The sequence below is a fragment of the Amborella trichopoda genome, chromosome 10 (assembly GCF_054954075.1).
Source record: "Amborella trichopoda isolate Santa Cruz 75 chromosome 10, AtrichopodaSantaCruz75HAP2 v2.0, whole genome shotgun sequence".
Lineage (NCBI taxonomy): Eukaryota > Viridiplantae > Streptophyta > Magnoliopsida > Amborellales > Amborellaceae > Amborella > Amborella trichopoda.
The window spans coordinates 17843753-17854681 of record NC_142345.1 but is presented as its reverse complement, the minus strand read 5'-3'; the positions used below and the strand labels follow the sequence as shown (position 1 = coordinate 17854681).

Sequence of the window (10929 nt, the reverse complement as noted above, 5' to 3'; positions counted from 1 at the left end):
TGCCACAAGAAGCACCTGTCAAGGCCTCAAAACCCAATGTAAATATATAAGTTATTTACTACGAAAGTAAGATATCGATTCCTGCCTCCCACAAGTTAAAAAAAGATGCAAAGCAAGATGATGGTGCATTTTTCCTCTTTTCGACTGTAAATCATAGCAATTTTTCTCTCTGTTTTTCTCTTAGATTGTTCAGTGGTGATGTTTATCTGCAATTTATCACAGGCTTTTGATTCTGCAGTTTTCAACACAGTTTGAACTCTGAAATTTTCCTTGACATTTCAAAGTGAGTCATCAGGCAAGTACCCTGAAGGGCATATGCCATGTGACGTATATGGCACTGTTTAGATCATAAATTATGTTATCTGAATTCGTGTACAAACACAATGCATTTCGACACAATGTGTATTAGCAGATAACATTGTCACAAACCAAGTGCAAGAAACCTAATTATTTGCATGATCCCATGCAAAAACCCTAACCAAGACCATGCAAGAGCTTCAAGGTCCCATGAGCCATTATGCTGAAAGGACAAAATCTAGTGGTGGCTACTGTAACCGATGGCACCCAGTACAGTCGACATAGGTGTGCTGAAGATTTATGAGAACGAATCTATGAGAGAGGCTGTTCTTACTTATTACATGGACAATTCATAACCACATCAGACTTTTGGGTAAGCCGTTCACATCAAATGTCAATGAGGAATTACAAGCCTAAAATTAACACCACAAATCGGAGGACACACGTTTTCATATCAATTAGTTGTACATAGGAGTTCTTGTGCTCTGATAACAAGCCATGCTAGTGCATGTGCAACAAGGAATACCCAATGTTAAGGATAGAGGTTATCAACTAAACCCTTGCTCAGAAAGCCAAGGGTTAGGAGGCACATAACTGTATCCCTTGAAGTGATCCTCGGCTGTGGGCGTGGGGGCCGAGGAGTCATCTGCCGGCATGGATGTCCAACACTTATCAAAGTTAGCCGTGCATTCCCTCCCACTAACATCAGGCCTGAATTTTGGTACTACTTCTCTCTCTTCCAATCTCTTCCAGTCTATTTGCTTGAACCATCTGTGCCTCTTAATGTCCTCCCCTCCGTTAGCACCACTACCCAGTCTCTTGGAAGGCTCCTTTTCCAACAGCTGAAAATGAAAATGCATGAACATAAGCTCCTTGCCAAAATAAATGAGAATGGATGCAAGACGAGTTTAAGCGATTTATTTTATTACCCCTTTGAGCAAAGAATGTGCTTCACTGGTCAAAAATGGTGGCAATTTCACTTTGTCCTTGATGATCCTTTGTTGAAGCTTATGCCTGTTGACATGTGTGAAGGGAGGCTGCCAAAAGCCACCCCAAGAATCACCTAATGTTGTCAAAAACTAAGAAAAAATTCTATTTGGATCTATTTGAAAGTAAAGAGAGCAACAACAATTGCAATAACAAAATGCTACTATAAACAAAACTACTATCACTACTACCACCGTGATGCATGTCAGAAGAAGCATAGAATTAATCTCCATTTGCTGGCATTCTGTTCTTCTAGGAAACACATCAAGAAAATCTTGGGGAAACTGAAAACAGGAGAAGTATCACAAAGAAGGCATATATATATATATATATATAAACATCCTTCAACCTATATTATTCTTTTTCTTTTATCAATAGCAACCAATAATATATTTTTAAACTTATATTTATATTTAATAGACAAGGAAATAATGAAGAAGGAAAATGGAACTCTGAACATGATGTCAATGTAATGGAATGAGTTGGCTGAATGTATTAAGAAAGTGATAAAAGAAATTTAGATAAGGAGGTACGAGTTAGTTCAAGTGGAAAGACTGAAAAGGGCAAGAGGTAGGCCCAAAAAAACTTGGTTGGAAGTAATATGAAAAGATATGGGGACTTATGGCCTCACTGAACATATGGTATTTAATAGAGCAGAATGGAGAACCAAGAATCATGTAGCCAACCCCAATTAATTGAGAAAAGGCTAAAATGATGATGATGATGATGTAATGAGGGGAAAACATATTGTGATATTATGGAAAACATCGAGATACAAGAAAAATTGGAGAATTATGCTAGTGTGATCAGAGAAACCAATGTATAGTTTAATATGATGAGTACCTGCCCCTTTAACATTTCATACAAAAGAATCCCAACGCTCCACCAGTCTGCATCTTTGTTGTGACCTTTTGCGAGTATGATTTCAGGGGCCATGTATTCTGTTGTTCCACACATGGAGCTCGATCTGCTCGATTCATCAATTTCCTTTGCCAACCCAAAATCAGTAAGCATCACCTGTAAAAATACATAGTTATCACTGCATATGAGTATTAACTACAAAGGTTCAAAAATATGTGCAAGGACAACTTTCTCTCACATGCCCATCTGCATCCATAAGAATGTTTTCAGGTTTGAGATCTCGATGGACGATCCCGTTCTTGTGAAGATGTGAAACGGCAGAAACAATCTCAGCAGTATAAACCCTTGCCTGATCCTCGCTAAGGAAGGAAAGATCCAAGTGGCATCCGAATCAAAACAATAGTCCACACCAAGTGACTCAAAAGGCTTTGAATGAACGAATACCTGAAGATACCCTGTCGATAAAGTTGAAAGAAAAGATGCCCTCCATTTATAAAATCTAGAATCAAGTAAAGCTTGGATTTTGTCTGCAGAATAAACAATGCAATTTGGTTAAAAAAAGGATATAGTAACCAACAAGAGAACAAGCTTGTAGAGAATGTGTATATCAAACTTTTGAATCGGAATATCCATGGATCCATGCAGCCTACCGGGTCCGGATGGGCCTGAACCACAGTGGACATGAGCCAGTGAACTGAACCACATGAGTCACAATACAAACCCAGGCAGTTCTATGGTGGAGACGCACATCTCAGGGTCTGACCCAAATCACGTGAGAGCCAACGAGTGACATTATTTGTTTCCTGCCAAGTCGACTCAGCCCAGGCCCTGCCCAGTTCCTGTCCTAGTTCCATGTTTTCAAAAACTGATATAGACTTAAAAACAAGAACAGCCTTGAAACAGTCACATAAATAAAACAAAGGATCTCGACTGGTTTTTTAAACATTGGTGGTGCCTATAGAAGGTCAATCGATTTTTTGTTTGCATTTGAGAATTTAAGACTGCAGAAAATGTTTTACAAGTAAAAAAGCACTATAAGTTTCCTCTTGTTTTCTTTCTTTCATTTCATTTGGCAGCAGCTCTTGATAACTTTTTCTTGTTTTTCTTTTTACATATTTGATTTATCTTCTTAAATAAATAAAAAATGTCGAGCTTCATTTTTTTTTTTTTTTTTCCGGAGGAAAACATTTTATTTGATTTTATTTAATGTTCCAGAGTACCACATGATATTGAACATCATTTGTATTTAACATTCAATGCACTTTTATAGAATTTCAGGCATTCCAAAGCCAAAGTGCTCTGAATTGATCAAAGAAAATGCCAAACTATACAATTCTATGCACAACATTATCGAATCCATGGGCTCACAAGTGCGGTGAACCTGACATTTTATTATGAAACCAAACTGTAATATGCACAAACGCTGTTTAGAGTAACCCATTTATATAACCTGGCTTTTGCATAATAGTATCTCTTTTCAAGTTGTAAGTGTTATTATGTTTTTCTTTTCCTGTTTTTACTTAATGAACGACTGATATCCTTTAATTGATTCAAGTTGCAAAGATACTTCTTCTATCTTCTTTTTTCTTTTTTTCATTTTGAAGATCTATTTAACTCCTTATTTATTTCTTAGAATTTTATGTGAGATTGTTTTTGCTGTTTGAAAAACTATTGATGCCCAAAAGTTCATTTTACTTATGAAACTCAAACCAATAGCTCAATTTAAGCTCCCATCCAATTGCTTTTTCTTAAAGATCCCTAAATTCAGTATTTCATCCCCTTTGTATCATACAAGATGTCACAAAAAACATTGACAAGAGGAAATTCATTTATAACTCCAATGGTCTATTTAGAACCAAGGAGAATCATCAATATAAAATTATACTATATAAAGATTATACATCAAAGCCACTTACCTCAAAAACGAAACTTTATTAAATTGATGTTAAACGAAAAGAAAATTTATTAAATTTTGATTCATATAGAGAGCCATTAATCAAAACAGTTTAACAAACAAGACTCCAATACCAGCTATAAAAGAACACCCAAAATGGAAAAAATGGGAATAAACAATAGCTCAAAATACCTGACATGTCCAAGTAATATTGTCTATCTCTCTGCTTTGGAACTTCAAGGAGCTTCACCCTCCTTGAAATTCTATACCCTCGTTTAATACAATCAAGCATGGTAGAAAAGCAACATTGTTTGCATGGCACCAATCTCTCAAGCCATTTTTTCTCTGATCAATAGCATTCAAAGATCCTCCATTTTCAAACTTAAACCCACCTTTTATTTTGATATGCATTGCATAGAATTAGCTACAATTTCTCCACTAATATACAGACCCAAACTCAGAAAAGAACTTTGTCTCAACTGCAACTATTAGTAAATTTCCCTTACCATATAATTATACGTATTATTTCAAAAAGTTAGAAAGCTCGGAGTATGTACAAAAAATAAGATTGGACACAATATATGGAATTAAGAAGTTCGACAAAAACTGCAGATCCAAATTATATATGGTCATAATTTCATATATGCCACTCTTTCTTGAGCTATATACATCCTAAAATTTCTGCAAACCACTAAATTTGGGTGGAATCCAAAGAAATACAGCTCTTTCCAGCACGCATTTGTAGAGATACAATTAAAAAAGCGGAGAATTTTCCTCCCAAAATACTAGAGATCCAAGGCATACATATAGAAGATAGAGGGATCGTCAATGAGTTACAAGATGGATAGAGCAGGATAGAGAGACTAGGTATTTAGTTGGCTACGGGGTAGACCAAGGAGTTAAGGAGGGCTTCATTGAGTTGCTAGGTAGAGAGAGGAGCTATTGGATGAGTTATGGGCTAGAGAAGGAAGGAGAAAAGGATGGATTTGGTAAGTTCTAGTGTCAAGGGAGAATGAGGAATTGGGTGAGATATAGGTTCGAGAGAAGAGAGGAGGACTTCAATGAGTTGCATATCAAATAAAATTTAGCTTTTGAAGGATTCAATCAAACAATGGAGCCCTTCCATTCCCAGCAACTTCAGGGATAGTATGGCCCTCATTCATTCCGTTGACACCCTTGAAGAGTCTAGGACTCTCTCTCCACCCAAGAACTAGCAAATAGGGCCTCTGCCAAGGAAAATCCTCTTCTCCACAAATAGGAGGAAACCTTCTGGTCTCAAGGATCCAAAATTAAATGGCTTAAAGTTGGAGACCACAATAGTGCTTTTTTCAATAAAACTGCTAGCACCAGGCGTAGGGGAAACACCATTTCTCAAATTTCAACTGGCCCTTGCACTTTCTCCCAGCTGGCCCAGATTAATAGACGCTTTGTTAGATATTTCAAAAACCTCTTCTCCTTACCTTATGCTCTAAAACCTTCCATAGGAAATATTTCCTTCTGAACTCTGTCCGCCGAGGAAGCGGTCTGGCTTGAAAGACCCCTCTCCTTAGAAGAGATTAGGAAGGTTGTCTTTGACTTTGGGTGTGACAAAGCCCCAGGTCCAGGTGGCTTCCTGGTTGCCATTTACCAGGATTTTTAGAATACTATGGCTCCAGACATCATCACCTTCTCTGAGTTCTTCCATAGAGGTCGCATTAATTATGTTATCAATTGTACTTTCTTAGCTCTCATTCCTAAAGTTGAAGGGTTAGAAAAACTTAGAGATTTCCGGCCAATCAGTCTCTTAAATTCTTCATACAAAATTCTAGCCAAAGTTCTTGCCCCCCGTCTGAAGGCGGTCTTTCATTATGTTATTGACCACACCCAATCTGCCTTTGTCGCTAACAGACAAATCTTGGATGGTGCTTTGTCAGCCCATGAAGCTATCCACTCTAGATTCCTTTCAGGGGATAATGGACTTGTCATTAAGCTTGACTGGGAAAAAGCTTATGACCGAGTTGAACGGAGTCTCCTGGACGAATTTCCATCGCGCATGGGATTCAGCAGCAAATGGAGATCCTGAATCATGGCTTGTATCTCCAACCCCACTTCTCTGTCCATATCAATGGGTCACCGTTGGGCTTCTTCTCCACCTCTAGAGGCCATAGATAGGGAGACCCACTCTCCTCTTTCTTGTTCACCCTCATTGATGAGCTTTCCACCAAATCCCTTACCAGACTTTATGAGCAAAGAACCCTCAAGGGATTCCAAACCTCCTCTTCTGGACCCATCCTTACCCATCTTCTCTACATTGATGGCACCCTTGTTTTCCTTGAAGCTGAGACCCCCCAGGTAGATAGTCTATGGCTTTTCCTTAGGTGTTTTGAAGCTGCCACTGGGTTGAAGGTTAATCTCTCTAAGACCAAAATATTAGGTATCAGGGTTAGCAACACCAACATTTTCTTCCTAGCCCAGCATCTTGGGTGTGTTGTTGACTCCCTACCCACTACATATTTGGGCCTTCCTCTTTGTTTAGGGAAACCTAGGATACAACTTTGGGATAACTTCGGAAGGGCAGATTCCGATCCTTGGGGGAAGAATCACCCTCATTAAAGCCACTCTCGCCAACATCCCCATTTATCAAATGTTCACTTTCCAAATCCCTGTCTCGGTGGCTAACTGTCTAGAGAAACTCATGAGAAACTTTCTCTAGTGTGGCACCTCTGAAGACTTTAAATTCGATCTAGTTTCCTAGGAAAAGATTTGTAGCCGTAAAAAATTTGGTGGCCTAGGTTTCAAAAACCTCAGAACTATGAATCTTGCTCTTTTTGGTAAATGGTGGTCGCACTTCACTTCTCCCCACCCTCTCCTTTGGAAATCCATTGTCCAAGCTAAATATAAACTTGATAACAACATATGGCTTCCCCACTCTCCTCTCTTTCGAGCTTCTGGAGCCCGAAAATCTATCTCCTCCGACAAATCTCACTTCTTGAACTCTACTAGATTCACATTTGGAAATGGCCTCAAAATAAAATTCAGAATAGATCATTGGTTAGGAGATCAACCACTCTACCACCTCTTCCCCCCATTGTTTCTCCTTGCATCTGATCAAGACGCCCTCATCGCTCAATACGTTGAGCATAGAGGTAACTTTCTTTCTTGGACTCCCATTTTTAGAAGAAACCTCTCTTACTCTAATTGGCCTCTCCTAAGCTCCCTCCTTCACCTCCTAAATTCTATTTTCTCCCTCCTATCTAGGGAGGATTCTTTAATTTGGTCATCCACACCCTCTGACATCTTCTTTGTATCTTCTTTCTATGCTTCCCTTCTCCCTAACTTAAATCCTTGCCCTCTCCTTAACAAACTCTAGTCCCTCCCAACTCCTCCTAAGGTCCAAGCATTCCTTTGGACTCTATGCCAAGGTTCAGAAGAGCGGTTTCTCCCTTCATAACCATGGCATTTTGTCTTCAAGACGAGGAAGATATAACCCATCTCTTCATCCATTGCCCCTTTTCTGCTAGCCTTTGGTCCAATATCCTCCAACATAGGAGGAGGATTAGCTGGATTAAAAGCAGCAGGATTAGCTTGATTTTCTTTTGGTAGCATTGTAAAGGAAACCGGATATCTCTGGATTTGATTAGCTTTTGGTGGCATTGTAAAACAAACCGGCTATCTCTGGATCTTACTTGCTCTCTGTAAATCTAACTTCCTCTGATACCAATTGATGCAGGGAGAAAATAAAACCAGAAAAAATAACAATAAAAAAAAAAAGATCGAGAGAATAAACTATCTCTCAAATGTCTGTAAGGGAATCCATCCCAAAAACAATCTCTTCATAAGACCAAATTCTAATCAACTCATTCATTGATTTACAATGAAAGAAGATTTCCCTTTAAATAGACTAAAAAGAAGATAAACAATAACTAAACAAAAAAACCTCTCTACACAGGTTTTTCTTCTTTATCTCTTGTCCCTATTTTCTCTCTTAACCTATTTTCTCTCATCCCTATTTTCTCTTTTTTAACCTAAATAGATAGCCCACGTTTTACCCAAAACCTCTTCAATGTTGGTTATTTAACCTTATCCTACTTATATTCCTACCCAATTGATCAAATATCAATTCACGCACAAAAAAAACTCATGGCCACCTAATTACCCCTGCGAATCTCCTATTCCTGAAGAGATAAAAAAAAAAAAAAATTATATATATACATATTATTTTCTTTTTTCTTTTTTTCTGCATCAATGCCTTAGCTAAACCAGTTGCTTCCAAAAGTTTGTCACAAACCCAACCCACAATATGGAGTTGTATTTTTCATTTACTGGTATTGACTACTGAATAGTGGATGTCAAATTCATAAAGGAAACGGGGAAAATAGAAAAGGATGAGGTAATGGCGTACCTGGAAGGAGTAGCGGAGCTGAACAATAAATGGATGCACAACTTTGGTGAGAATGTCCCTCTCAGCTTTCATGTACTCAACATGATTCTTCTTGATTATCACATCCTTCCTCATCACCTTCATTGCATACACATTGCTGCTCTGCTTCTCTCTGACCTGGAACACCTTCCCGAAAGCACCCCGTCCTAACACCCTGAGAATCTCGAAATCATGAGGGCCCATTCTCTCTCTCTGATCCACTGGCCCATTTTTCTCTCTATTGGGTGACCCAATCCCCTCTCCATCCATTGACTTTCCAATAGGGCAGGCCTCATCCTCATCCTCATCAGAGTCATCAGACGAAAGAGAGAAGCAATTGAAGGATGGGAGGTGGGTCGTGAACCGAGGAGAAGGGCCGACAAGGGAATGAGAGCGAGCACACAAGGTTTCCGGATCGTGAGGTGTGACAGGAGCTTTGGAAGTGAGAGGCCCAAAACTTTCTGCAAAGTCGAACTCGTCCTCAATGAATTGTGAGTGAGGATGCGAAGTCGAGGAGGCGGAGGTAGTTGCAGGGGGTATCTTTAGATTCCCCAGAAGGGCTTTGAACGGGATCATCGATCACTATGAGTCCACTGATTACCAGGTAGCAGAGATAGAGAGAGAGTTGAGACTTGATAAAAGATAGGCGGACTGTGTTCCTTTAAGGTAAGACAGTGTGAGAGAATCATGGGGAAAGAGATTCATGAGAAATTACCAGAAAGAAAGAGAGAGGGGTGAGGTGAAATTAGGATGGAGGGGGTAGAGCAGCTATGGTGGTGGCTTGTGGGGTTACAAGGAAGCGGAAGAGATAGAGATGGTGGTGCCTTTTGGCGTTACATGGCGGTGGACGGGGTAAGGGGGGCCTGAGTAACCGTCACCTCCTTTATGGGATGTTCCGTATTTTCCGTAGACTCGGTCCGTAAGAAACAGATCGGTGGGGCGGCTAGTCCGCCTGTTTGGATCGCCAGAATGCTGATTCGGATGGTGCTATCCGGAAAACATTGTGGGACCCATATTCCAAAAAATTTAAAATAAATTATTAAAAATATCTTAAAATGAGCTTTTTAAACTTTTTACCCGTCCTAATCTATCTTTTCTTTGTTTTAAAAAAAAAACCCAAACTTTTTTTACTAACCCTCCAACTGAAAAAGGTTTATTTTTTATCAAAAATACCCTTTCTCGTACCTTGAACGTGCGATCAAATCCTGTGGATGGACCCAATTTTCATTAACACCAAACCACGGTTATTATTCGCCGGAGTGCTTATGAGAAAACAATATGTCGGATCGAATATTTAAAACGCGAGACTGAAGTGCCTGTGTATCTAGGAAACGTATCACTGGAGTGCTTGGGATTCCAGGAGGCAAACAGTCGTTCTGCTTTCCTCATATGCCGGAGTGCCCGTGATTCCAATGAGCTATTCCCTGAACTGAGGTAGTGAATTACTGGATTGGCCTTTCGTCCAGGAAGTTGAGTGCCGGACTGATTTGAATGAAGCGCTGGAGTGGCTTCATCATGGGTTGGACAATTACATAGACCTATGTGCCGAAGTACTTTCCACATGTGCCCAAGTGTCAATTTTAGTCAACTATTCTCTGAAGCAAGTTCATCAATTGCCGGAGTGTTTTCCAAATATGTCGGAGCACGTTTTACGGATGCCAGACTGCCTATTTAACAGTGAAGTATTCTCCAGAGTGATCTTCACAAGTGCCGGAGTGCACTATTATACAGTAAACAATTCCCTGTAGAGAGCTCATGAAATGCCGATGTGGTTTCTAAATATACCGGAGTGCATTTTACAAATGTCGGACTGCATATTAACAGTAAATAATCATCGGAGAGCTTTGCAAAAAATGGCGGAGTGATTTCTAATTTTGCCGGAGTGCAGTTTATAGATGTCAGAGTGCTTATTTAACAGTGACCATTCTCCGAAGTGCATTCAGAAGACGTCGGAGTGCTTCTTAGTTTTGCCGGTGCGCATTTTTTAGATTCTGGACTGGTTATTAACAGTGAATCAATCTTCAGAGTGGGTTCAAGAAAAGCCGGAGTGCCTTTTAGTTTTGCCAGAGTGCTTTTTATAGATGTCGGACTGCTTTTTTACAGTGAACTAATCTCCGGAGTGCCTTCAGCAAATGCTGAAGTGCTTTCTAATCTTGCCAGAGTGCATTTTACAGATGCCGAAGTGCTTATTTAATAGTGAACATTCTCCGGAGTGCATTCAGGAAACGCCGGAGTGCTTCTTAGTTTTGCCGGTGCGCCTTTTTATATTCTGCACTGCCTATTAACAGTGAATCAATCTCCGGAGTGGATTCAAGAAACGCCGGAGTGATTTTTAATTTTTCCAGAGTGCTTTTTATAGGTGTTGGGCTGCTTTTTTATAGTGAACTAATCTCCTGAGTGCTTTCAGAAAATGCCGAAGTGAGTTTCAGTTTTGCCGGAGCGCGTTTCATAAATGTCGGACTATGATCTCCGGAGTGCATTCAAAAAATGC

At 39.7% G+C, this 10929-nt stretch overlaps 1 protein-coding gene across 1 annotated transcript; it reads right to left on the bottom strand.

Annotated features, from left to right (window-relative positions):
- Positions 1-594: 594 nt before the first annotated feature.
- On the bottom strand, positions 595-9105 carry LOC18438866 (serine/threonine-protein kinase AtPK1/AtPK6). Its single transcript, XM_006849042.4, has 6 exons — positions 8421-9105; positions 2590-2672; positions 2384-2504; positions 2128-2301; positions 1227-1334; positions 595-1139 (listed from the first exon to the last, which is right to left on the bottom strand). The coding sequence occupies exons 1-6, from the start codon at positions 9012-9014 to the stop codon at positions 846-848; spliced, it is 1374 nt and encodes a 457-aa protein (XP_006849105.2). The 5' UTR covers positions 9015-9105; the 3' UTR covers positions 595-845.
- Between the last annotated feature and the right edge of the window lie 1824 nt (positions 9106-10929).

Excerpts from the sequence above, each read along its gene's own strand:
- LOC18438866 (XM_006849042.4), bottom strand. The coding sequence starts at position 9,014 with ATGATCCCGTTCAAAGCCCTTCTGGGGAATCTAAAGATACCCCCTGCA. Across the intron at positions 2,673-8,420 it reads AGCTCCGCTACTCCTTCCAG|ACAAAATCCAAGCTTTACTT; the intron begins GTACGCCATTAC and ends TTTATTCTGCAG. Across the intron at positions 1,335-2,127 it reads ATGAAATGTTAAAGGGGCAG|CCTCCCTTCACACATGTCAA; the intron begins GTACTCATCATA and ends GGCTTTTGGCAG.